Source organism: Bubalus kerabau, chromosome 20 (genome assembly GCF_029407905.1).
Source record: "Bubalus kerabau isolate K-KA32 ecotype Philippines breed swamp buffalo chromosome 20, PCC_UOA_SB_1v2, whole genome shotgun sequence".
NCBI lineage: Eukaryota > Metazoa > Chordata > Mammalia > Artiodactyla > Bovidae > Bubalus > Bubalus kerabau.
This window is the reverse complement of record NC_073643.1, coordinates 60,768,255-60,793,678: the sequence shown is the minus strand read 5'-3', so window position 1 is coordinate 60,793,678 and position 25,424 is coordinate 60,768,255. Positions and strand designations below refer to the sequence as shown.

General features: G+C 60.4%; 2 protein-coding genes across 3 annotated transcripts; one reads left to right on the top strand and one right to left on the bottom strand.

The window, feature by feature from the left end:
• Window positions 1-1,590: 1,590 nt before the first annotated feature.
• On the top strand, window positions 1,591-21,447 carry RAB43 (RAB43, member RAS oncogene family). 2 transcript variants are annotated; one of them, XM_055558275.1, is made up of 3 exons: window positions 1,591-2,000; window positions 15,857-16,034; window positions 18,705-21,447. In XM_055558275.1, exons 1-3 carry the CDS (start codon window positions 1,803-1,805, stop codon window positions 18,953-18,955), a joined length of 627 nt encoding a protein of 208 aa, XP_055414250.1. In that variant the 5' UTR covers window positions 1,591-1,802; the 3' UTR covers window positions 18,956-21,447. The 2 variants fall into 2 exon arrangements, with proteins under 2 accessions (XP_055414250.1, XP_055414249.1); XM_055558274.1 differs by having other exon boundaries at window positions 15,851-16,034.
• Window positions 21,448-22,035: 588 nt separating this feature from the next.
• Window positions 22,036-22,578, bottom strand: GP9 (glycoprotein IX platelet). The gene has a single exon (XM_055557702.1). The coding sequence runs from the start codon at window positions 22,576-22,578 to the stop codon at window positions 22,036-22,038; it is 543 nt and encodes a 180-aa protein (XP_055413677.1).
• Window positions 22,579-25,424: the final 2,846 nt, after the last annotated feature.

Below are 25,424 nucleotides of genomic sequence, written 5' to 3'. Positions count from 1 at the left end.
AATATTCCAAAGTCTTAGAAGCATACCTGACCCATAACAGACATTAATCAAAATGTAAACTCCCATGGATTTGGAGTTCTATAGGAGCCCCCTTGCAAAGGGCAGGAATGTTATCAGTTCCTGTCCATCCAGATGACTGTGCAGACGCTGGGGGAATGGGTCCCATTTGATCTAGAAGCCCCATGGACAGCAAAGACATCCGACCAGTCCATCCTAGAGGAGATCAGTCCTGGGTGTCCACTGGAAGCACTGATGCTGAAGCTGAAGCTCCAGTACTTTGGCCACCTGATGCAAAGAGCTGACTCATTTGAAAAGACCCTAATGCTGGGAAAGATTGAGGGCAGGAGGAGAAGGGGACAACAGAGGATGAGATGGCTGGATGGCATCACCGACTCGACGGACATGAGTTTGAGCCAACTCTGGGAAACAGTGGAAGACAGGGAGGCCTGGTGTGTTGCAGTCCATGGGTCACCAAGAGTCAGGAACAACTGGGTGACTGAACAACAACAAAGCCCCTTATAGACAATTGGGTCTCCTTTCTCTGAAGAGCTCTGGTGGACCAGACTGTCTGAGGAGCTGGTCTGCCCTTCCACAGAACTCCCCACAACCCTCCCTTGTTCCTCAGCTCAGGTAAGTCTTCTCAGGTGGGTCAGTTCCCTCAACTGGACCCAAGTTCCCAACTGAGCCAGCCCATTTGGGCAGCTGATTCCACCACTGTAAAGCGTCTGCTGACAGTGCGGGAGACCTGGGTTCAATCCCTGGGTCGGGAAGCTCTCCTGGAGAAGGAAACAGCAACCCACTCCAGTATTCTTGCCTGGAAAATCCCCTGGAAGGAGGAGTCTGGTGAGCTACGGTCCATGGGGTAGCCAAGATTCAGACACGATTGAGCGACTTCACTTTCACTTCTCACTTTCCACCACTGCTATTCAGCCTTTTGGGCTGGGATCTCCCAGCCCTTTGGATCCCCCAAAACTAGCCCCCACCAAACAGGTCTCCCTAGTCCCAAGGTCCCAGCTTTCTGGGGGGTCACCTTGAGCACATGGCCCCACAAGTTCTCTCAGTTCTGTAGCCAGCTTGAGTTTTGGCCTCTTCTCTTTTCCTCCTGGCTTCTTCCCTTCTTCAATACAGGGAAATGCATTGTCGGCCCCACTTGTATGAGCCCCGAAGTGACACTGCCGTGCTTGTCCACGCTAGATCCATTCTACAGGAGGCCATTCTGGGCCCAAGGGCTGAATCAACAGTCCCAGAGACCCTCCCCTGCTCTCGAAGCCGCTCCAGACTGAGTTTGGGACGGCCCAGATAGAGATCCCTGGGCGTCAATAGGCGGTGGGGGCGCGGCGGGTACGGGGGCGCTGTGGGCGGGCTTAGGGGCGGGGCCGAGGGTGCTGGCCTACTGAGGGCTGCTCTCAGGGGCTGGGCGGTGCCGAGGACAGTGCTGGGGGCGGGGTCCGGCCGGGGCGGGCCTGAGGTTGGGTTCTGATTGGGTCGAGCCTGGGGGAGGGCCTCGCTGGGGGCAGGGCCGAGGGCAGCGTAGGGGGCGGAGCCAGGACGGGGGCAGGGCCCGGCGCGGGCCGCAGGGCCGGACTGGCCTGGCGCGGCGCGGAGGGCCGGACCCGGCGCGTCCCGGGCGGAGCCGCGGCCCCGGGGCCTGGCCGGCGGGGCGGGCCGGGGCGGGGCGGCCGGCGGGCGGTGGCGCCCCTTCCCCAGGTGTTGCGGCGCTTCCACGTCGCCAGGCGGCCCGCAGCTTCCGCGAGCCCAGGCCGCCCCAGCGTCCGGAGCGCCGGCCTTTGGGCTCCCGCGCCATGGCGGGGCCAGGCCCCGGGGACCCGGACGAGCAGTACGACTTCCTGTTCAAGCTGGTGCTGGTGGGCGACGCGAGCGTGGGCAAGACGTGCGTGGTGCAGCGCTTCAAGACCGGTACCTTCTCGGAGCGCCAGGGCAGCACCATCGGCGTGGACTTCACCATGAAGACGCTGGAGATCCAGGGCCAGCGGGTCAAGGTGGGAGGCCGGGCCCGGGGCCCCCACGGCTGTAGGGGTCGGGCCCCGCCCTGGAGGGTCTCCCCTGCGGGGGCGGGGACCGCGGCGAGCTCCTGACCGCTCCGCGGCGGCTGGGCCCCTACCCTTCCTCCCGTCCAAGCAGGCCTGGGCCTTGGCGTCGGGGCCGGCCTCCGTGCGCAGATCGGGGGCCTCGGGGCGCGGGGGTGCGCGTGTTTGGGGGGTGCGGAGAGAAGGCCCTGCTCCGCGAGCTACACCCCCTACCCCCGGGGACTTTGCTCCAGTCTCCGGTGCCCGGCGGTGCGGAGCCTCGGGTGCAGGCCCCGGGGGCGTCGGGCCGGCCTGTCCCTGCCCCACCGCGGTCGAGGCCCCCAGCTCAGCCCTCGGTGGGGACCCCAGGCCGCAAGGAACATCCTCGCCCCCTCGACCCCGCACGACTAGGAGGGAGCAGGAAGTAGTTCCTTCTGGGACCGGAGGGCCAAAACTTTTTCGTCAGAATTTCCGGCCTGGCCACGCCTCCCTGCAGTGTCTTTGTGGACCGGGTGGTGGAAGTTGACTCGGCCGGGCGGCCCGAGTCCCCTCCCCCAGCTGCCGCCCGACGGGAACTGAAAACGGCCCGGAAGGTGGGGGCGAGCCCCGGGCTCCGGCGGTGGCTCTGCAGAACCGCAGGATGTAGTTGTCGAAGCGTCCTGGCGACGGTCTGACAACTAGCGTTTGTGATTCGCCCGTCAGTCTCTTAACCTGGGTGTCAGCCCTCCGTGCTGGATTGAGAGACCATTGTTCTTGCTCGGTAGCTTCGCCGAACGCCGAACGGCGTCGGACTGACATCCTTTCCTCTCTTTCGTGGTTTTGCGTTCCCACCGGCTCTGGCCTGGCTCCCAGGAGCCCTGGGCAGGGGTGCCCCCCCTTTCTTCCATGTTTTCTGGTTGAGCCCCCATACCGTGGGCCAGGCTTCCTGGGCTGCCTGGGTCTGCTACCGGTTGCCTTTTGCCAGAAAGCTCAGCTCTTTGTTTCTGCAAAATAGGGATAATTTCTGGGTGTCACCTCCCGCTTGCCTCACCATGGAGAAGTCTGCCAACAGCGGTTACAAGCCCTCAGCAAGCCCTTAGCGCCTTTGGAGTAGATGACAGGGAAAGCAGAAACTCCCTGCCCCGAGGGTTCCTTTTTTTTTTTTTTTTTTTTTCGTAGTCTTTGGAGTTTGTGTGTGTTGGGTCTCCTTAGGATAGAAAAAAAGAACAAGGTGTGGCAGGCAGCTTTGAGTCATTATTCAGGACCACCCTTTGGAGCAGGTGGAGGGAAGAGCTGTGGGCTGGGTGGAGTGTGTCCAGGATGGGTTGTGCCCTGAGGCGCCGCCAGCAGCCCGGGGAAGTGGCCAGCTGAAGGACGGGCGTGAAGGAGGGCCTGAAGGATGGGGCGTTCTGCCCCCCTCCCCGGCTGCTGACGGGGGTCAGGGAGGGGGCAGGGTGTTCCTGTTTACCTGGCCAGATTACAGCCTCTGCAGGGCCCGGGGTGCACTGTGTACCTGAGTGGGTTGTGCAATGCAGGGCAGAGCTCGGCAGTTCCCTTTCCTGCTGGTCACCTCCAGGGTGTTCTTCCTGGGGGGCGGGGGGGGGGCAGCGGGGGCAACCGGGTCTGGGTCTGGGATGGGGAAGCGGTTTAGACATGCCAGCCCCCCTTAGGGTCACGCGGCTGACCCTCTCTAGAGCCTGCAGTGTGCCAGCGGTTGCACAGATGTGCCCTGGTGCTCAGCCCCACCTCACACGGGCCAGGCCTCCCCAGGCACACAGCTGGGAGGCGACGGATGAGGAAGTTTTCTTCCAGCGTTTCTGACTCCACCACATCGGGGTCTTTCCCCTACACCCGACCACTGCTTCCGTTTGCGTGGAGTGGGAAAGCCTGTTGTAAAAACAGGCAATGTAAAAATAGGCAGTTATTTACATTTTGCAGCCAGAGAAACATGAACCTCAGCACTGAAGAGACTGTGACCTGAATCTGGGAGGTGGGGGTTGGCAGCGGGGAGACAGTCTTCCGATTCCTGGATTCTGGGCTCTTGGACTCAGCAGGTCCTTTCTCCTCACCCATAAGATATCTTTGGGGTGTCTTCCAGCCAAGTGACTTTAAAAAAAAAATCAAAAAAGTTTATTGAAGTTCCGCTTACACACAGCAGGTCTCTCTCACCTCAGGTGCCCAGGTCTGTGATCTTGACCAATGCGGGCAGCCCTGTACCCGCACCGGCATGTACAGGGAGCCGATTCCTCCCTCCAGAACGTTCCCGGGTGTCCCTTTGTGTCAGCGTCCTCCCCCGACCCGGGCCCTGGCAACCGCCCATCTGTTTTCTCTCTGGTTTCAGCAGCGTGACTTTAACTGGAGCCCTTGACGAGCCAGATTTCATTGTTGCTGCTGCAGAAGGCTCGTCCACATCAGAGATTTACTTTAAAACCCTCCCAGGCCTGTCCGGGCTCCAGCGAGTATCCAGTGTGATCTCCTAGGCCGCCCCGCCAGCACAGGCGGGGCGGCTCTTGTTAGCGCTCGAGGAACCTCAGAGAGAGATCACCCAGCGCTCTGCTGGCTCCTCTGGCCGCAGGGTTTGGGGTGCTGTGGGCTGAAGCGGGGAGGCCAAGAGGCCGCGGGGTCAGAAGGGCCTTAACTCGCTTCTCACCCAGTAGAGCTGGGCTAGTACTTGTGTCTGGCTTTATGTTTAGGCTCTACTTGTCCTTATTTGAATAAAGAGTTCTGCTTTCTGAGAAATAGAAAGTTAGGACCATCACAGATGGAATTCAATCCCTTTATTTCTAATAGTTACTTCCTCTTGTAACCAGAATGACATCCCAAGTCCTTTCCTAAAGGGCTGGGCCTCCCTCTGCCTTGCCCACGTCATCTCCCTGCCTCAAGCAAACTGTCCAGCCTCACTAGCCCTTGCGGTCCTTCAAACACGCCTGCCTCAGGCCCTTTCCCCTGCTGCCCCGCCTGCCCACATTCCACCCCCAGATCTCCGTGTAACAGCTGCTTCATCACTCGGTTGCCGTTGCCCCGGGCGTCTCTTCAGAGAGGGCTTTCCTGGCCTCCGAGGCCCTCCACCCCGTTGCAGGGTAAGTTTAAGGGTACGTTCATAGCGCTTGTCAGGACTCGACCTTGCCTTGTTTGTGGATCCAGTCTGCCTTGCGTACCCCACACCTTGGGACTCCTCACACCTGCCAGTGTCAAATGTACGTTGCTCACTCTATGCATGGTCCTTAATTCTTATTTAATGGGAGGAAGCTGAAGCCAAAATAAGGGAAGTGACCAGTACACACACACGTCAGTGGCAGAACCAGGCTTTGGACCCAGGATCTCACTGGCTCTAAGTCCAGCGCCTACTTTTACACTTGACCGCCCCTCAGTCCTTCTCAGTCCATAACGATGACCCTGAGATTCCGCATGTTAATGACTCGTGAAAAGGCAGTTGTGGCCACCACACTTGGAGAATAGCGTGTGGACTTGGGCATTTCCGAGATTTTCAGGAATGAGGGTTGAACTTGAAACCCCAAGGACTTTCTGGGGTGTTGTCCGCTAACAGAACACGAGGCCGCGCCCGGGGCTCCTGGAGCGCTCTGCTGGGGGGAGGCTCTGGCCGTGGGTGCGTTCACCAGGCTCCGGCCTTCAGCCTGAACCTGGAGGGGGCTCTGGGGGCTGCGGGCCTCTCAGCAGTGGTGTCTCTGAAGGAGACCCCTGGACTGGGGGTCTGGAGGTCTGGGTCTCTTCGCCTGGCTCCGTTCGGCCTCTTCCCAACCCTGGACAGTTGCTTTCCCTGCTTGGAGCCCTGGGCTTCCTCCTTCATGAAATGGGATGATTTGCTCTGTCTACCTCTCAGGGTTGCTGGACAACTACGGACCCACTCAAAATAGTTAAAAATTCCCCTCGTACGTCTTTGGATAATCCATCCCCATGGATCAGAATTCCGTAGACATAAAAGGCTATGCAGTTAAAGACTCTTTTCCGTTTCTGTCCCCCTTTAAGAAGGCAGGCAGTGTTACCCTGTGTCTTTCTCTGTCCTGAAGCTGCTGTTGTGGATAAGCCGAGGAGGCCCGAACGTAAGCGATTGTTTTATTGCTGCTGCTGTTAGCATTTTCCTCCCTAGGGATTATTATTAAGACTCTTTCTTAACCGGCCCGGCCCCCCCCCCCACGTCCCCCAGGAGATCTCAGCCAGTTCCAAATCCTGGATGCAGCCCGGGCGCCGCTCTCCCACCTTACCTGGGACAACACAGAGGTCTGTTACTTAAAACGGTCTGCACCTCGCAGGGGATGTGCAGGTGGGTTGACCCCGGAGGGGTGCACCCCTGTATTGGGCTCTCCGTCGGGGTCACTGTCCCCTGCGGGCGAGGCGGCCAGGGCTGCCCGGCACCGAGCGCAGTCGGGGCCCCGGGGCCCACGCTGTAGGGCCTTGAACCCGGCAGGGGTCCTCGTCTGCGAGGGGCAGGGCCGGAGTGGAAGGCACAGGCTTCTGTTTGAAGTTTGCGTCCTCAGCCCTTCCCGCCAGTGGTCTGGTCTTGCTCACATGCTTTTTCCTATTGGGATAAAATTAGTCTGACTTTGCTAATTTTGATCAGAAATAGCAAAAGGACCACTGGGCAAGAGAAGGGTTCTGGGCCCTGCTGCTGGTCTGAGGAAGTGTGTTCCGGCTGCTGTGACGGGCATGCTCACGGCAGTGACCTCGCCTCCCTGGGTCTGCCAGTCCCAAGGCAGCAGGTGTGGTGGGGAGACGCCAGAAGGGGGACTTTGCTGCCTGGTCTGTTCCCTGGTCACCCCAGAGCTGAAGGACCCGACGCACAGCAGCGCATCAGCGGTGGGAGCTGAGGTTGGCGTGGTTTCAGCCCGTCCGGGTCCTCTCTGCCCTCGGCCCGTGCGGCCCTCACAGACCTGGTGTCGCAGGGCTCTCTCCAGAGGCTCCGGGCGAGCGGGACTGTGTGGTGCCCGGCAGCCCTCGCCCCGTCCCCCATCCTCCCAGTTTCCACCTCTCTTCTCATGCTCTGCTCCACGTGGTCCTTGCCGCCCTGTGAGACCCCATTTTGCAGACGGGGAGACGAAGGCCGTGTGGGCAGGCCTGAACCAGAACCTCGCCTGACGCCTTTTCCTCGTTGCTGTTAGCACGCCCTGTGCCGCTGCCAGAGACCCTGGCGCACGGTCACGCACGGAAAGGTTTGGCAGCAAGGCAACCTCTAGGCCGACGCACATCACTTGCGTGTCACGTTTTCTTAGATTTTGATTGGCGGTGTCACGTCGACCTCCTGATGCCTTCTGCTCGTTAAACCAATCCTGATGAATTCAGATGAGTTGGGAGAAGGGGCGCCTATGGCCAGTGTGGACAGAACATGCCTGCCTCCTAGAACGGCCTGCGAGATGCTGTCGTGTTGAACGCACAGCAGCAGAACTGAGCCGGTGCCGGGAGTCGGGGGCCTCTCAGCCTGCTCTGGGGGCAGTGAACCAGGCCCGTCTCTGTGTCACAGAGTTGTCCCCTCCCTGCCTGCCCTCGCTGGCCTCCTCTGCTGCCCCAGGCAGAGGCCTGAGTAGCCATGGACCAGGTGTGTGACTCTGCACGCAGCTTGTGCCAAAGGCAGCAACCCGGAACTTAGATGTCTCCAGGATCCGTCCCTCTCGAAGTGGTCTCCCGGCGAAACCATGTCCGTGTCTCCCGATGTTGGATCACGGGGTGGGTTTCATGACCCTGGAGGGTGAGAAGCCGCTGGAGCGGAGCCTCCCGTGTTGTCAGGAGGCCTTTGGTCCCAGAAGAGGCCCGGCTGTAAAAGCAGAGTCCTGGCTCTCGGCAGGCAGGCCTTCACGAGGATGCGCGGGCAGTCGCCGCGTGTGGGGGACAAGGTTCATCCCCGAGGCCCGCAGAGGCGGCCTCCAGCAGATGGTGGGCAGGTCACTTCCGATCCCCAAGTCAGTTCCCTGGGCCCTGTGTGAGGAGGCTGGACCACGGTCACTGAGGGGTTCCTTTTTCTCTAACGTATCTGGCCGTGCCAGGACTTGGTTGCGGCGTGTGGGATCTTAGTTGTGGCATGCAAGCTCTTAGTGTGGTCCGTGGACCTAGTTCCCTGACCACGGATGGAACCCGGGCCGCCTGCACCGAGTTCGTGGAGTCCCAGCCACTGGACCACCTGGGAAGTCCCCCGTCTTCCTCGAGGCCACATGCTCCTGGCGTGCACCCGCCTCTGGGCTGAGGCCTGTTTTCGAGCCGGGGCCGAGATAGACGTGACAGCGGCCGGCTGGGAGGGGCCTGCAGACCCCCGGCTCAGGCCCCCCGCATCCCGGGACACCACGGCCAGCAGCGTGGGGACTCGGGTTTGGGTCCATCTGACCAGTTTTCAGAGTTTTGAGAACTAATTTCTCTAAGGTCCCCTCTGCTATGAAGAAGCAGGGAACTTCCCCCGCCCGCCTCGTCCCGTGGGGGAAAGCCTGCTGGGATAGAGCCCTCTTGTGTGTCCGGGAGGGACAGTGCTGGACACCGGCTCCGGTGCAGCTGATTTCACCTCTTAGGTTTCTGTAACCTCGTAAGTGGAACTGACTTCCTGCCACAGCTTGTGGGAAGCCTCCCTGGAGGGCAGCGCCTGGCCCACCGGCCTGACCACAGGAATTGCCCGCAGAGGGCTTCCTTCCTGGCCGGGGCCGGCTCTGTGCCAGGTTAGAGGAATGAGACGGGTCCGTCCTCTCCAGAGCCTGTTCTCGACAGCAAGGGGCAGACTGGAAAACAGGAGCCCGCGCACACAGCCCTGTGCCTGATCACCCGCCGTGAGGCCCATTTCGTTTGGGTCTCACATTAGGGCCAGTGGGGGACAGACATGCCAGGTGGGCACGGCCTGCAGGCGATGTGGAGGCCTGGGGGTGCCCTCGGGGATGGATGGCCGGCAGGACCTTGGCCGGGTTCCACTGGCTCCCCGGAGGCGCCGCATGCGGAGCGGACCCGGCGCCGGGCAGGTGGCCTGCGCGGTGGCGATTTGCTGACTCTCTTTTTAATTGTGTGTGTGTTAGGCAGGGCATCCTTTTCGGCCATCCTACTCATCTCATGGTCCCTGCCTGGCCCCCAAGGCACCCGAGTTTGGGGCAGCCGGCATCCTCCATGTTGCGTGCTGTTACAGAGTCCAGAGCAGAGGGCTGAGGACCACGGAGAAGACAGGTCCGCTCGGCATGGGGCCCAGCCCATGTGTCGGGGGAGCTCCGCTGCCCAGGTGACCCAGAAGCTTCGGTAGGAGTTCACCAAAGGTCAAGGTGAATGCAGTCTCTCCTGGAGGAGGAGATATAACAATGATAATTCTCATTATGAGTGTGGGGACCCAGAGGCACAGTGGGAACCAGGAGTCCTTAGAGGTGGCACTTCGAAGGGAAAATAGGCTGGTCCCTCACCTGGAGGCTGTTCTTTCCCTTGAATTCCCCACCCGCCTGTTTGAGACTCACCCGACTGGCCCCTGGTGACCTGGAGTGGGCAGCTCCCCCACCTGGGGCCCTCTTCCATCCTGACCCAGCCTCACTCTGACCCTCTGTGCCTCGGAGATGCCTCTGGCCTTCACTCTGGGTATCAGCAACCCAGAGAAGTCCCCCAAAGTCGGCTGGGAGGCCACAGCCTGGCTGGGAAGGTGGGGAGGGGAGCTCGGTGTGACTCGCAGCCTGAGGTGCTGGTCTGTCCGTCCAGTGAGCGCAGGTGGAGGCTGCCCGCTGGGTGGGCACGGGGTGCCCGGGTGGTGGTTTCAGCTCAGCAGGTGTTTCTCGGTAGCTTGCTCCGGTTCTGCACTCTGAGTAGTGAAACTTTCCGTGAGGATGCAAATGGCCCGACGGGGAGCTTTGCTGAGTCCAGGCCGTGGCGCCAGGCTACTGGAGGGGGGCAAGGCTCGACGGTGGGCAGGTGCCCCTCCAGCCGACACAGTGTTTATCCAGCGCCTTATGCATGCAGGTTCTGGGCACGTGCAGAAAGCCAGGCAGACACAGCGCCTGCCCCCAGGAGACCCACGTGCGGGAGGGACAGAGGCCGTGGAGGAGGGCTGCGTTCCTGTTTCAGGCCGGGCGGTGGAGACGCTGAGGAGGGGGCGCAGGGCGTGGGGGTGGGTGGCAAGGGTCTGGGGAGGAGCGATTCAGGCAGGGATCTGGACGCAGGCGGAGGCTGCAGAGTGTTAGGGCCAATGGGGGACAGACATGCCAGGTGGGCATGGCCTGCGGGCGATGTGGAGGCCTGGGGAAGCCCTCGAGGGTGGATGGCCGGCAGGACCTTGGCCAGGTTCCGCAGGCTTCCCAGTGGCACCGTGTGCAGAGCGGACCCGGCGGCGGGCAGGTCAGGCCATCGTCTGCAGGGAGCCTGGTGCCTGCCTGGCGGGTGAGCCCCACGAAGGGGCAGGAGCTGCCAAGCAGAGGGGACCTCACATCTGGGAGTGCCTTCGTGCTGGGCCCTGCGGAGGGCTGTGCGGGAAGGCAGGCAGACAGGAGGATGGGCCTGGACTCAGCGCAAGGCTGAGATGCCTCCCCTGGCCGGCTGCTGCACCCCCAGAGCCGCCCATGTCCTCTGAGCCGTGGGGCTGGGGGTCTCTGCCCACGCCCCTGAGGCCCCGTGTGATGCCCCCCAGCACACCCCTCGCACGTCCCCCTGCCCCGCATCCAGGTGGCATATCTCGTCGGGTTTCAGGCCGCTTGGTGCTCAGGTGGCTCTGACTCGGGACCCTTCTCACAGCTCCCCCAGGCCTGGCCTGCTGGAGGAGCTGTCCATGGCTGTCTGGAGGGCGGGGTGCTCCAGGCCTGGCTTCTGAGTGCCGAGGGCGCTGGGGCCCGGGATGGATCAGGCCGCCTCCACCATCCCACAGCAGAGCCTCCTGGCCCCTTTTCTGATGCCGAAGCCTGAGAGTCCAAGCTGGGAAGGGCGGGGCTGGCCCCACTGCGTCCTGACCCGGCTCATCCCTCCCCCGGCTCTGATGCGGAGAACTAGGATGGCAAGATCACCACCGCGGGAAGGACCTACTTGCCAAAAATACCTCCTCCAGCCCTGCCCAGATTTCGCGAGTGGGCTGACCCAGATACCGTAACCTATAGCTGGCTGTGTTGGTTTTTCACTCATTTGTAATTGTCGTCTGTTACACGTGTCTGTGATGCTTCCACAAGGCTTCTCACCCAAAGGTCTCCTGAGCACTTCCGGCTCATCTCCCTCTTGCTTCTGTTGCTGCCCCTCCTCCCCCACGCACAGGTGTCTTCTGTCGACTTCCTGGTTTGGGACACAAGGCTTTAACTCTCAGCACAGCCCTTGCCCCCATCACACACACACACACACACACACACACACACACACACACACACGCTTTTATACTTTGGGACACGAGGCTTTCACTCTCAGCACAGCCCTTGCCCCCATCTCTCTCACACACACACACTTTGCATCCTCCCAGTAGAGGCGTGTGGCAGCGTTGATTAGATCAGCGTTGACTTCCTTTCCGTGTCTTCTCACAGTGTACCCCGGTTGACCACGTCTCCCTACCTCCACCGCTACCCGAATTACGGCCGTGACCTCCCAGCTGTCCCCCTGTTCCTGTCCTCTCTCTCCCTCTTTTCGTGTGAGCTGCACAGCTGCTTGTGGGAACTTGGTTGCCCAACCAGGGATGGAACCTGGACCGTTTGCAGTGAAAGCGCAGAATTAGTAACCACCGGACCACCAGGGACGTCCCACGTCCGTGCTCTCCTCTCATCTGCCTCCATGCAGTCATCAGAGTGATCTTGTTAAAAAGCAAATCTGATTGCCTTCAAAGCCCCTGGGGTCCCCTTGACTCCCAGGGAAGGCAGGGCTTTGCACACTCCAGCCCCCTTCACGCTTCTCAGTCAGGCCCTGTTTCCCCCCTTTTCACTCTGCTCCGGACAGACTGATGTTCTTGCTTCTTACGCCAGTTGTGCCTCTGCCTCAGGGCCTTTGCACTTACCGCCCTCGCCCTGGAATGCGCGTCTCCCAGGCATCCGCACAGCTAGCTGACTTTCTTCAGATCGTGGCTCGACAGCTATCTCATTGAGGGCTCCCCACCTGAAATGCCATTGCTCACCGTATTTCATGACTTCTTCCCCTGCTTCTTCCCCCCTTATCACTGTCTAGCTTACTGATTATTTTATTACTCATTTTATAATAACTCTTCTGTTTACATTCTGTATTTCTATGTAAGCAAATATATGTCCTTATTACTCACTGTCTCAGCATCTGTCTCCTGCATGAGATGGTAAGCTTGACCACAGGAATTTGCGTCTGTTTCCTGTGGTACCTAGAACGCGGAGCAGGTGTCCACTGAGTGCTTGCTGGGATGGCTGAGAGCGTACACTGTAACTAGTCAGAGCTGTTCAGGGCTAAGCTGTGTAGTGTGGAGCCCACGCCGTGGTTATTTTCTGTGTCCCGGGCTCCGGAGCTCCCCCTGGCAGCCCCGACCGCCGTGTTTTGGCTCGGGTGTCTGCTTGCCGCCGATTCAGCTCCAGGCTCTGCTCATCTGTCCAACATGCTGGTGATTTTCTCCTCACTGTCTTGCTTCCTCTCAGCTGCATTCTGGAGGAAGTCTGTCCCAGCGCGTTCTTGATTTCTGTTTTAGATCGTTTGTGGTTAGAGGAATATTCTATGAGAATACCGTCTTTGGAGGTTTATTGGTCCAGCATATCATTTTATCTTGGTCAATATTCTGTCTGTTTTTCTTCCTTTTTTTCTCTTTGTTCTTCAGAGTAAATAGTCTCTATGAGAATTTCTTCCAGCCACTGATGCTCTTTTGTCTCCGTCCTGCTGTTATGTTCAATAGATGAGTTTTCCACTTCACTTACTGTACTTTTAAGTTCTAGAATTTTGACCCTTTTAAAATACGTTTTTACAAATATTTTGTAAAACATTTCCTTTCTCTACTGAAACTCCCTGTCTGCCCACTCACAGTGATATTTTCCTTTCATTCTGGGATTACACTGAGAATAATGGCTTTGATTCTCTGTGTCCCCAGTCCAACATCGGGTCCATCTTGGCCTCATTTTATATTGACCCCTCTTCTCTTTAGGCAGTCCAATCTTCCTTATTATTTATTTATCTTTTCACTATAGTAATTTTTTTACTGTATATTAGAAATACGGGTTTACACCTTGTTTGAGTCTGGGTTGTGGTATCTTCTTTTGAAGAGCACGGATTCTGGTCCTTGTAGTCCACTCAGCGACTGGCTGATCACCTTGAACGTGTGTCTGGCCTTCGTCTTTTGTTGGGGCAGACAGGTGCAAGCCCAATGGTGTTTCTCTGGCCTCTTACCTTGGTGGAATTTGGCCTCCAAACCGCGAGCTTAGCTTTGGGCTTTGTTGGGCAGGTGTCAGGAGGCCAGCTTCTCACCTTGGTCCTCACGTAGCCGCGGGCGTCCTGACGTCTCGCCTCATACCTCGGTCACTCTGAGGGGCTCAGGCGCCTCCTCCCCGTGGCTGTGCCGGAAGGCCCCCCAGCACGGCTCAGCCTCCACGTCCGGTCTATTCCCAACCCTGGAGGAGCCGCTCTGTGGTTCGAGTCTCAGCGGCTGCACAGGGCCGTGGGCCGGGACCCCCCAGGGACGCCCCTCCCCCAGGCTTCTGGGCCCTCCCACCTGCTGCATGGCTCTCCATCCCAGCCACGTCAGCTGCTCAGGACTCTGCTCTCTGCCTCCTGGGCTCTGCAGGACCACCGTGCCCTGCTTGGACGCTCACCCCCGTCCTGCGGCCAGTCCAGTCGCCAGGAGAGCCCCGGCGAAGGTTCACTGGTGATGGGGGGCTCCACGAGTGTTGCTTCTTTCAGGGATCGTGGTCGCGTGCTGCTTGCTGGTTATGTCCCCAAGACGGCAGCCTCTGTGTTTTCTCCGTCTGCTGCTTGTTCAGGGAGTGGGTTTCGGCCGCCGGTAATGACTCTGCCCGCACTGGAGGCTCTGGGGAGCTCCCTCCCGCACTGGGGGCCCCCCACCTCTCTTTGTTTTGTGTTCAGTCCTCTGTTTGCTGGGTCCCCTTTTCTTCATTCTGGTTGATTTCAGCAGCTTCCTGAGAAAGGGTGGCAGGTAAATTTTCTGTGTGTCTGAAAACGCCTTTGTTAAACCATCACACTTGACTCGTAGGGATTAGGGGAGAATTCTGGGCTGGTGGTCATCTCCCTTCGTAATTCTAGGCATCGTTTGATTGAATATCTAATGGGATGTGGCTCTTGTGTGAAACCTCGAGACCCGTTTTTCCTTTCTTTCTTTTTCTTCCCTGTAAGCGTAAGGGCCCTTTCTTCTGCCTCCTTGTCGTGGAGTTCCTGCAGGCAAGAGCCTGTGTGAGTCTGTCTTCCTCCATCCTGTCTGCTCGGCGGGCCCTTTCAATCAGTTCTGAGGAGTTTTCTTGAAGTATTTTTTTGAATTTACTGTTTCCGCCCTCCCCCCCACCCCCCCAAACCTCTTACTATCTTGATGGTGGACCATCTAGGCTGCTTCCACAATTTCTTTTCTCTCTTTTCCATCTCTTTGCATTTTTTGTTTTACTTGGAAGGAGTTCTTCAGGTTTGTCTTCCAATCCTTACGTCACATTTTTCATTTATATTTTTAACTTTCAAGATCTCTTTTTTTCCTTTCCAAACGCTCCATCTACTGAAAATGAAGGTGTTCTCCTACCGTTTTTGGGTCTTTTCTAATGAAAATGCTGATGACTGTTTCTGAGATTGTGAGACACTCTGCCAGCTTCCTGTTTTGTCCAGGTTGCTTTTTCCTGTTTCTGCCTGACCTCTGTCTTTGTGATCTGCACTCCCCTCTGGGGTATGGAGGGGAGTCCTTGGTCATCTGGATCCTGGGCTGGCGTGGTGCTGAGGGTCCCGCCTTTTGCATCACCCCTGCGTGAGCTGCGCCCGGGGCCTGCTTCCTGGAGACCCTCATTCTGCGGAGCACACGGGAAGGCTCCCACAGGGTGTCTGGTTTGCAAGTCACAGCCCAGAGCGCGTCAGCTGTCAGACAACTCTTGTGGGCCCGGGAAGAGATGGTCACGTGCACAGTGCCCGGGCTAGGGGCCCTGCCCACAGGACTGTGCGAGGCCTCCGGGTCTGTCCCCACCCGGGACACTCCTTCAGAACCCGACAGAGAGGCCCCAGAGTGCCTGTGCCCGCGGAGGAGAGCGGATGGCCTGCGGCTCGGGCTGGACCAGAGCCAGTGTCCTTCTCAGGGCCCCAGGGCCTGTGGTTTGTGCAGCACAGAAGACCCCCGCCCTGGGGGTCTCTCCTACCAGCCACTGCTCCTACTAGGAGCCAGAGATGATTGCCACGTGGGCCCCTGTCCTGCAGCGCTGAGCGGCGCTGGGGCAGCGAGGACCTGCACGGGAGGGGCACTGTGCTTGGGGTCGGGGTTGCGGTTGGAGTTGGGATTGAGGTTAACAGGCTGAGTCAGCTGATGACCGAGGCCCCAGGAGCAGACTGCCTGTTGCCTCCCCCAGCCCCCCGTCCCAGCATTGGCATCGTCCTCGGCCCCACTGAGGCCAAGCAGAGAGCCCCAGGGCTGGGGGCCTCCCCACGGCGGGGGAAGTGCTGGTCGTGGCCCTGCAGTGAGCCGGTGTCCAGGGCAGAGGGGGCGTCACGTGGGTCCAGCGCACGTCCTGCCTCAGCACTGAGCCCACCCTTTTGCCCCCCGGGGCTCTGGAGGTGGGGGTGGGGCTCCTGCCTCTCCTTGGTCCGCCCCATCCTGCTCAGGCCGCTGAGCTGCCTTCCAGGAGGTCAGGAGACCTCTCCGCCCTGTCCACCTCCTGGCCCGTCCTGTCCGGTACCTGCCGGCGGTCTGCCCTGCAGAAGCAGTGCTTTGGGGGTGGGTCTGGGGGCCTGGCCTCCCAGTCCCCTGCACCTGCAGGTTCACGGGGCCCCCATTTCTCCAGCTGCAGATCTGGGACACGGCTGGCCAGGAGCGCTTCCGCACCATCACGCAGAGCTACTACCGCAGCGCCAACGGGGCCATCCTGGCTTACGACATCACCAAGAGGAGCTCCTTCCTGTCGGTGCCGCACTGGATCGAGGACTTGCGCAAGTACGCGGGCTCCAACATCGTGCAGCTGCTCATCGGTGAGGCCGGCTGTCTGTCTGTCTGTCTGTCTGTCTCCTTTGTAAATGAAGGGCGAGCAGAGCTTGGCCAGGCAGGCGCAGAGCCAGGACCTGAACGTGATCTAGAAGATGCAGTTCCTGCTAATCACCTGTAAAGCTGCATCCCAAAGCAGGAACCAGGGGAGGGGGCCTGGAGGCAGTCACCACGTGGCCGCACCACGGCCGAGGCTGGTTCCCTCTTTGTCACGCATCTTCTCAGAACCCTGCCTGCTCCTCCTGTGTCAGGAGGCTCAGAAATGAGAAGTAATTTCTCCCCAATTCACGCAGCCCCTGAGCACGTGAAGGAGGCTGGTTGTGTTCAGGGGCTCGCTCTGTCATCCGCTGCAGAGGGGCTTCTCGTGTCTGTCCACCTCCAGGTCTCTCTGAAGTCGGACCCCTCCCCTCCACCCCCAGAGCATCTGATCGGGAAGGTCTGGGTGGGCGTCTGTCCACCTCCAGGTCTCTCTGAAGTCAGACCCCCGCCCCCCCGCCACAGCATCTGATTGGGAGGTCTAGGTGGGCGTCTGTCCACCTCCAGGTCTCTCTGAAGTTGGACACCCTCTGAGCGTCTGATCGGGAGGTCTGGGTGGGCCCACGAACGTGAGTTTCTAGCAGGCTCCAGGCGCCGTGGCGAGCCCACCTGAGAACCACTGCTGCGGGGCGTGCTCTGCCTTCTGCCTTTTTCTCCCGTGTCAACTTCCAGACCTGGACTCAGGAAGCTGTGGCCCACACGTGTGTCCCTGGGGCCCTTGTCCCAGGCCTCAGGCTGGTTCCTCTCAGCGGGCTTGTGCAGAGGGGCCTGGGCTGGAGCGTGGGTGCGCTGGGCCGGACTGTTCCCCACCCCCCGGCAGGAAGGGGGCCCTCCCACCTGCCCAGACGCCTCCCTTTCATCCAGGACTTAGAACAAAACCTTCCTCGCAGAGCGTTTCACAGAAGCTCAAGGAGGGAATAGTGCGGCGAGCCCAGGTCGGCAGACACCGCGGGTCCACCTGCAGGTCCCGTCTGCAGCCGTCTCAGCCTCTGTCCCTGCCCCGCGCGGTCCTCTGGGGCAGACCCCAGCACAGCCATTTCATTTCCGGGTGTTGTAGCCAGAGCTACAAAAGACACACGTGCTTAGAGCGTGCAATGGCCGTGCTGTTCCCACGTCTGGCCTCTCCCAGCACAGCGAGCCAGCCGACCTGGGGTCAGGTCACGAATACCACATGCGCTTTTCTTTTCCATTTGTTGAAATCAGGAGCCAAGTAGGCGCCCTCCACGGACACTGGCTGCTGCGCCGTGCACAGTTATCAAGTGCGTTGTAGGGCTTTTCTTCAAGGCGTTTGTGTGTGTGTGTTTCGGCCATACCTCACAGCTTGGAGCATCTTAGTTCCCCGACCCGGAACTGAGCCCTGGCCCCGGCAGTGGAAGCGCTGAGCCCTAGCCACTGGCCCGCCAGGAACCCCAGGTCTTTACAGCGCGTCTGTTGTTGTCCCTGTGATCACACTATGAAAGTCAGCCACTTGCTTTAGTCGCCAAGTCGTGTCCGACTCTTGCGACCCCATGGACTGGAGCCCATGAGGCTCCTCTGTCCATGGGATTTTCCAAGCAAGAATACTGGAGTGGCTTGCCATTTCCTTCTCCAAGAAGTATAAAAAAAGTCTTGCATAAACTGGGCCAAGGAGCAGCTGACCAGATTACCTAAAATATAACGAATCCCCTTAGACCTCAGAGGAGAAGCAGAGGCATGCTCTCAGAGCAGCTGTGGTCTGCACTGTTCTTATCAGAAGAGCAAAATCATCAAAACCCATGATCCTACAGAGGATTAAAAATTCCCCTCTAAAATAGGAGAGGGTTAATAATAAACATAATAACGAGATTTTACCAAAAAAAAAAAAAACCACGACCAGGTTTCTGTAACTTCACACCCCAGTGGCTCAGTGGTAAACAATCCATCTGCAGTGCGGGAGACCTGGGTTTGATCGATCCCCTGGAGGAGGGCATGGCAACCCACTCCATGTTCTTGCCTGGAGAATCCCGGGGACAGAGGAGCCTGGCAGGCTACAGTCCATGGGGTCAACAAAGAGTCGGACTGAGCGACTAAATAACAGCAGCAAAGTTGACGGAGGGCCTGCCCGGGGCCAGCTTACCGTGTCCGTTAGTCCCTGCTCTGCAGAAGGTGGTGTCCCGAGTGGGCAGGCCGGGTCTCCGAGATGGAGTGAGTCACCCCAGGGTCACACAGCAGGCAGCTGAAAGCTGGTGTCTCTACCCGCAGCTGCCTCCAGATCTAAGGGCCCGCATGCTTTTTGCCCAATTCTGCTGCTTCTATTTCATAGAAAAAATTCAGTTAAGTACACGAGCCTCTGGCACAGAGAAGGAAGAGATTAGACAAGGGGGTAGTGACTTCAGTCGCGTCTGATTCTTTGCGACCCCAGGGACCATAGCCCACCAGGCCCCTCTGTCCATGGGATTCTCCAGGCAAGAATACTGGAGTGGATACCCTTGCCCTTGTCCAGGGGATCTTCCCAGCCCAGGAATCAAACCCAGGTCTCACATTGCAGGCATACTCTTCACCATCTGAGCCGCCAGGGAAGCCCCAAGGATGGGGTGAGGGAATTAAAATTGAGACAGAGCCCCAGGCTCGCCTGCCTCACCACTGCCCCCGCTTGCCCACAGGGAACAAGTCGGACCTCGGGGAGCTGCGGGAGGTGCCTCTGGCCGAGGCACAGGGCCTGGCTGAGCACTACGACATCCTGTGTGCCATCGAGACGTCGGCCAAGGACTCAAGCAATGTGGAGGAGGCCTTCGTGAGGGTGGCCACCGAGCTGGTCATGCGGCACGGCGGCCCGCGGCTCAGCGAGAAGGGCGCCGACCACATCCAGCTGGACAGCAAGGACGTCGCGGAGAGCTGGGGCTGCGGCTGCTGACGGGGCACCCACGGGGAGGCCTGGTCGCCGTCCCGAGGCCTGGGTGTGCAACGGCAGCGCCGGCCTCCACGAGGGAAGAGGCAGGAGGGGCCCAGAGGCCTGAACCAGGGCTGTGGGCCCTGGCAGGGGCCTGGGAGCATCGCCCCCAGCTCTGCGCTTCCTGGTTTGGCCCGTCTCACCCCCGAGGCTGCTGCAGGCTGTGGCTTCCCAGGCACCCAGCCAGGGCCCCGGGTCCTCCCAGGTCCCCCCAGGGCCTCCTGTGCGGCCACCGGCCCCCTTCCTTCCGTCACTGCCAGCCCTCACCCGGCACCGGCCGGCTCCTCCTCAGCAAGCCCTGCCTCTCCCATTTCCCCCAGGACCAGTGGGGGCCATCACCCACAGAATTTGGCCGCTAGCCTGGGGGCCAGAGCTTCTCCACTCAGGTTGCCAAAGCAGTGACTCCTTTAGCCCTGGCCCTCAGCAGGTTGGGAGGAGTGGACGTGAGATGGGGAGATGGACATTTCAGGGACGAGTGGAGGCCACCCCGTCTCACCCTCTGTGCAGAGATGCTTGCTGCCACAGTCAGAGCGCCAGTGCCCCCTGCCCCTGCCAGTCTAGCTTAGACAAAGGGTACCGGCCTGGCTGTCTGGGGTCTGGGCCCACCGCCCTCGTGGCCTTCAGCTGGGGCTGAGGTCAGAGCGACAGCAGGGACCCGGGTCCCTGGGGCCCTTGGAAGGAGCACTGTCCCCTGGGCTGGGGGAGGCGAGTGGTCACCCCTGGTGACCCCCAGCCCATCCCCATTCAGCCCCTCCCCTCTCCCACCTGCCAAGTGTCCTCTCAGCAGTCAGGCTGCCGGCTCTGGTCCCGGAGGAAAGGATACTGGCCCAGTCGGGCCAGGAGCTGCTGGGCAGGGGTCTGCCCTAGGGGGTCAGCCCACTGTCGGCTGGGTGGGCTGGGAACTGGGAGCAAGAAGGCTGCCCGCTTCCCTCCTCTGTCCTGCTGATGGGAGGAGGGCCTGGCCCCTCCGCCTGCACAGGAGAAAGCGCCTGCACTGAGGTCTCAGAAGGGCCCCTCGGGCCAAGGGCAGAGGTCCTCCAACCCCAGGACCCCTCTGCTTGAGGCCGGTGTTCGGGCAGAGCCCGGTGTTCGGTCCAGGCCCAGTGGAGAGAGAAGGCCGCCCTGCGGAGGGCAGCCGCTCCGCTCCGGGGACAGGCGGGGCACCCAGTTCCGGGGAGCACAGGTACTGAGCCCGGGCCCAGCTGCCTCGCAGGCCTCAGGGAGGAAGGGGGTCTGGGCTGCAGTGACCGTCCAGGGGGACAGCTGTCCGGCGCCGGGGGCTCCTCTGCCACCGCAGGCCATGCCCGCTGCAGCCTGGAACTCGGGGTCACCTTGGGCTCCCCGCTTTCTCTCCCCACCCCACTGCCATGTCCCTGCTGCCCCCCCGCCCAGAGCAGCCCCACCCCCTCCCCGGACTCCTCCCTGAGCACGTCAGCCTGAGCTTCCATGCTGCAGGCAGACACCCTCCCCAGCTGATGTCAGAGGGCGCTATGAAAGGTCCCTCCCCCGCCCTGGGATGCGGTCCACCCTCACGGTGTCCACCCGCACACGGCTCTGCCCCGGGAGCAGCCTCTGTCCTCAGACCCCTTGCTGCCCTCCCCACTCTCCCACCCTCCCCTCGAGTCAGTGTCATTCACAGCCCACAGTGAGAATGAGTTCCTGCGAGTTTCCCGGTCCTCAGTCTCAGATGCCCATGCCGGTGCTCTGGGCGCAGCCTGGGCGTGCACTGCGGGCCTGCTCGGGGGTGCCCACCAGGCGGGGCCCTCACCACCTCTGGGCCCTGGGCCTCTGTCAGACGGCCCTGGACTCGGGTGAGAGTTAATGGAGAAGGGTGTGAGAAGACATGGCCCGCCTCTGCCCGCCTCTTCCCAACTGCAATCTCTTCCTTTGTTTATAAAGGAGCAGGTGGGGTCCCGCCCCCCCTCCACCCCACCCCAGGGGCTGCAGGAGAGGAAGTGGGGCAGGGGGCCGGCAAGTGTCCCAGCTGCCAGCCACCCCCACAGAGGGGGCGGTCTGCGGTCTGGGCTCAAGGAGGACCAGGGGACGGTGGGGTTTATATTCACGGGAGGAGGGTGGGCAGGCCAGGGACCCATGAGCCAGAGCGATGGGTCCCTGTCCCAGAAGCAGGGCAGGATTGACCCCAAGGACACAGGCCCCAGCTGGCTCGGAGCTAGAGGAAGCTCCTAATTCATATTGAATTCAGCTACTTCTCCGGGAAAGGCGGCGGGGCTGGGGCCTCAGGGACCCCCGAGCCTGCACGGGACTGGGGGCTGGGGAAGGCCTGAGCCCAAGGATGCTGTTGCATTTGGAAATTTTTCTCATTGCCTATTTATGAATATATGAGTCTTTATAGCAAATCTATTTTTTAAAACATGGGAACAAGTTGCCTTTATGGAGACTTAGCAGAGCCAGAGTGTACACATTCCTAAACCAGTAAACGTTTCTCTAACGCGCCATCCGCACCCAGACTGGTTGTCTTGCTTGAAGCTCGGAGATGGGCACAGCAGCCACACGCCCAGAGCCCCCCAGCGGGCTTCCGAGCCCACACGCGGCCCCTGCTGGCCAGAGGGCATGGCTGCCCAGCCACACTGCCCCTGCCTGCCCTGGGTCCCCTCTGACACAGACACTGGGGGCCATACCAGCCTCCACTCAGACCCCACGTCTGCCTGGGCTGGTTCGTGACCTTGGACGACGCATCCTCATCAGAGCCCTGGTTTCCTCAGATGGGGGACACGTGCTTCAAGCATCCATCCCAGGCTGTGGGCTGTGATGTGGCCAGTGTGGGGCACGGGTGCCAGCAGCCAGGAGGGCATGAGAACCCGGCTGGAACCAGGGAAAGGGCCCTGGGGTGGCCAGAGATGGTGGGGTTGGGGGTAGTTTGGGGGGTGGGAGGTGGAGGTGGACCCAGCCATTTTACTAGGAACTTGGGGGATAGGGAAGCCCGGATCAGTGTCTGAACACAGAGATGCGGGGTTTTGGGATGCTAAGAGGGAAGCACCTCCGAGCCTGCATAAGGGCTGGCTGGGCGGCGGGTTTCTTCTGAGCTACCGGGGGCTGGCCCGGGGCACCGGGATGGTGCACAGCAGGCTCACCAGGAGAGCCAGGCCCAGCGCGGCCACGACGACCAGCGCCGCGTCCCACCAGGACCCCGGGCCGGCCCAGGACTCGCGCAGGGTCCAGCCGCAGCCGCCCAGCTCCGAGCCGCTGAGCTGGGCGGGCGTGCGGTCCGCGGCGTGGGCGGGGCCGGCGCAGCGCAGGCGCAGCAGCTGCTGGGGCGCGCGGTCCTCCAGCCAGAGGCGCAGGTAGACGAGGCCGCAGTCGCAGCGCCATGGGTTTTCCGCCAGGTCCAGGACCTGCAGCTGTGGCAGGTGGTCGAAGGCGCCGGGGGGCACGCTCTGCAGGCTGTTGTTGGTCAGCAGGAGCTCGCGCGTGGGGGCCGGCAGGGCGGGGAGCACCTCGAGCCCGCGGCCGCGGCAGTCCACCTGCAGCCCCATGGTGTCCAGCGTGTGGCAGGCGCACGCGGCCGGGCAGTCCTCGGAGGCCTCGGTGGCCGCCCAGAGCAACAGCAGCGCCACCCACGCGGGCATCGGGCGGGAGGGCTGCGGGGACAGTGGCAGTGAGGTCCCCGTGGCCTGCCCTGGTCCCGGCGGCCTGCCCCCGCCCCGACTGGACAGGGGACCACCCACCTCCTCTGAAGCCTCGGCTTTCTCCTCCGTGAAATGGGTGGTGGGGACGTAGGCGAGAAGCTCCCTGGACCCAGCCCGGCTGGGCCTCCCCGGATGCTCAGGAGGCCGGAGAGTGAAGGTGGCTACTGCGGGGGCGGGGGGGGGGGGGCGAGGAGTGGACTCAGTCCCTTCCTGGGAGGGGTGGGCCCGCCTGCCCGCTGCCAGAGACACCAGCCCCTGCTCAGGGCCAGGGGCAGCAGGTGCCAGCTGAATGACAGCAGGCCAGGTCAGGGCCTCTCCCCAACACCCTGCACACCTAAGCCTGGGTCTGGCGAAGGGCGTGCACACCACCGACTACCCCCTGGCCCGTGAATTCAAACCCCTCTGCCTGGTTCGCAGCAGAGTGAACTTTCTCTGGGTCCCTGGTATGCAGAGCAGCTGGCTGGGGTTGCTTGGTTGGGTGGTAGGGTGGGGAAGGGGACCCAGACCCGGCTCCATCTGGAAAGCCCTAGATCGAGGCTCAGGCTCGCAGTTGGGAAAGAGGCCCAGAGAGGGAGACTGCCTTCTCCAGGGCTGCCCAGCGTTGTCAGACACCAGGCTTGCACTCGGTTCTTAGAAACCCCAGTCCTCTGCCCAGCTCACTGCCCCTCCAGGACTTGGTGGAGGCAACTTCCCCTTCCGAAGGTGGGCTCCCACCAGGGCTGGCCTGTGGCAGGCTTCCAAGGAATGTCTGTTTAATAAACCAATGAATCTTGACTCAACCAAGCACCTGGTATCTCAGAGGGAATGCCTGCCCGTGCCTCTGCCTGCCCGCCCCCCCACCCCACCCCCCGCTGCCCGCCAGGAGGGGCAGAGGTTGGACTTGCCACAGGCCGCCTCTCTCTGCCAGGCCTGGAACCAGAGCCTCCGAACCCCCGGGAGGGGCCCGCACAGTGGGAGGTGGTGCTGGGTGATGAGGGCCACTTACCTGACTGGCTGCCCTCCGGGCGCCCCTTCTGTGGCCTGAACTGTCCTAGCCGAAGCCACGGTGGCTGGCCACGCTGTGCGAAGCAGCCGACAGTGACCCCTGCCTCAGTGGGAGGAAGGAAATGGTGAAAATAGCCTGGCTTATCCCTGTGTGCAGCCCCCGGAGGGCCTCCCTACAGAGGCGGCGGCCCTCGGGATTCCAGGAACTTGTGCACAGAACCACAGGTCAACCCGTTTATCAGAGGGTGCAGTGCATCCTGGGGCTTCCCTGGTGGCTCAGCTGGTAAAGAATCCGCCTGCAATGTGGGAGACCTGGGTTTGATCCCTGTGTTGGGAAGATCCCCTGGAGGAGAGCATGGCAGCCCACTCCAGTGTTCTTGCCTGGAGAATCCCCATGGGCAGAGGAGCCTGGTGGGCTACAGTCCACGGGGTCACAGAGTCAGACACAACTGAGCACAGCAAGCACACTAGTGCCTCCCACTGGACCACAGGTCCTCCACGAGCCTCAGTCCCGAGCGTGGGAGAACCAAGAAGGTTGGGAAGGCTTCCTGGGGGAGGCTGCCTTGCATTTTCACATCTTTCAAGATTTTGCAAGCGTGCTTATTCATTCGGGCGTGTCTGACTCTTTGCAACCCCATGGATTATAGCCCGCCAGGCTCCTCTGTCCATCTTCTACATTGGCGGGCAGATTCTTTACCACTGAGCCACCTTAATGCTTTCTGATCCTTCTTTTTAACAAAGAGCTGCATCAGTCTTGAGCTAGAAGTAAAGACCTTAGTTGTACATGCAGTATATCTATTTCTATAGGACATTTGACTCAGGCGAGTGACTGCAGCTTCCCATCTATGTTAGTGATATAAAGTTCTCTTTAAAAGAAACACGTAAAGTAATTAGCCTCCAATTAAAATAAATAAATTTATATTCAAAAAAAATAAAAGAAACACATATCTTTAATTCAATTTTATTTTTAACATTATAAAGTATGAATTAAAATCAAGCTGAAATATTACAATTATAAAATCAAAATAATAATATATGCCTTTTATTATGTTGGAGAAGGGCATGGCAATCCACTCTGGTGTTCTTGCTTGGAGAATTCCATGGACAGAGGATCCTGGTGAGCTACAGTCCATGGGGTCACAGAGTCAAACATGACGGGGTGACTAACACACGTTTTATTGTGTTATAAAAATGTCAGCAGTATGAAATATCAAGTTAGTACAGGATTTGCAGAGATGGGAAAACATATACCCGTGGCGGTGGGGGAGCTGAGGCGTAACCCCTTGGGGTACAGCAATGCTTGGGAACAGGTGGAAGGGGTTCTGGCAACCAGAGGGATGCAGGAGAGACACCCAGAGGGGGGTTGCTGGGAGGGGCACCTCTGGCCGTGCCCATGGTCGTGGTCAGCATCAGCCACAGCGAAGCTGAGAATCGGGTCTGTGGCCCCCGGTCTGGGGGGGCGGTTCTAAACCCTCTCAAACTCAGATAGTTTGGGCTTGAAAGGAACACTGAGGCCCAGAGCAGCCAGGCTGCCAGCCGAGGGGCCACTGGACTGCAAGCAGGAGTCACCCGGCCAGGAGGCAGGGAGCCACACCCCCTGCAGCCGATCCTGTTCTCAAAGCAGGTGACGTGGCACCAAGGCGGCGGGCAGAAGTCAAGGGCAAGGGCGGGCACACTTGACCCCACCGCCCCCAGACCCATAGGAGCGTCCCTCCCATGCGTTGGGGGGGCTAGGCGGGTGTGCGTCCTGACCTGATCCCCCCGGTCAGGCCCACGCTCTCTCCTCTCGTGCCTCTGAGGTT

What these genes read in the sequence shown, in the direction of transcription:
- RAB43 (XM_055558274.1), top strand. Translation starts at nt 1,803, where the DNA reads ATGGCGGGGCCAGGCCCCGGGGACCCGGACGAGCAGTACGACTTCCTG. An exon ending in TCCAGGGCCAGCGGGTCAAG is followed by an intron (nt 2,001 to 15,850) that starts GTGGGAGGCCGG and finishes CCATTTCTCCAG; the next exon opens with CTGCAGATCTGGGACACGGC. An exon ending in CATCGTGCAGCTGCTCATCG is followed by an intron (nt 16,035 to 18,704) that starts GTGAGGCCGGCT and finishes GCTTGCCCACAG; the next exon opens with GGAACAAGTCGGACCTCGGG.
- GP9 (XM_055557702.1), bottom strand. Translation starts at nt 22,578, where the DNA reads ATGCCCGCGTGGGTGGCGCTGCTGTTGCTCTGGGCGGCCACCGAGGCC.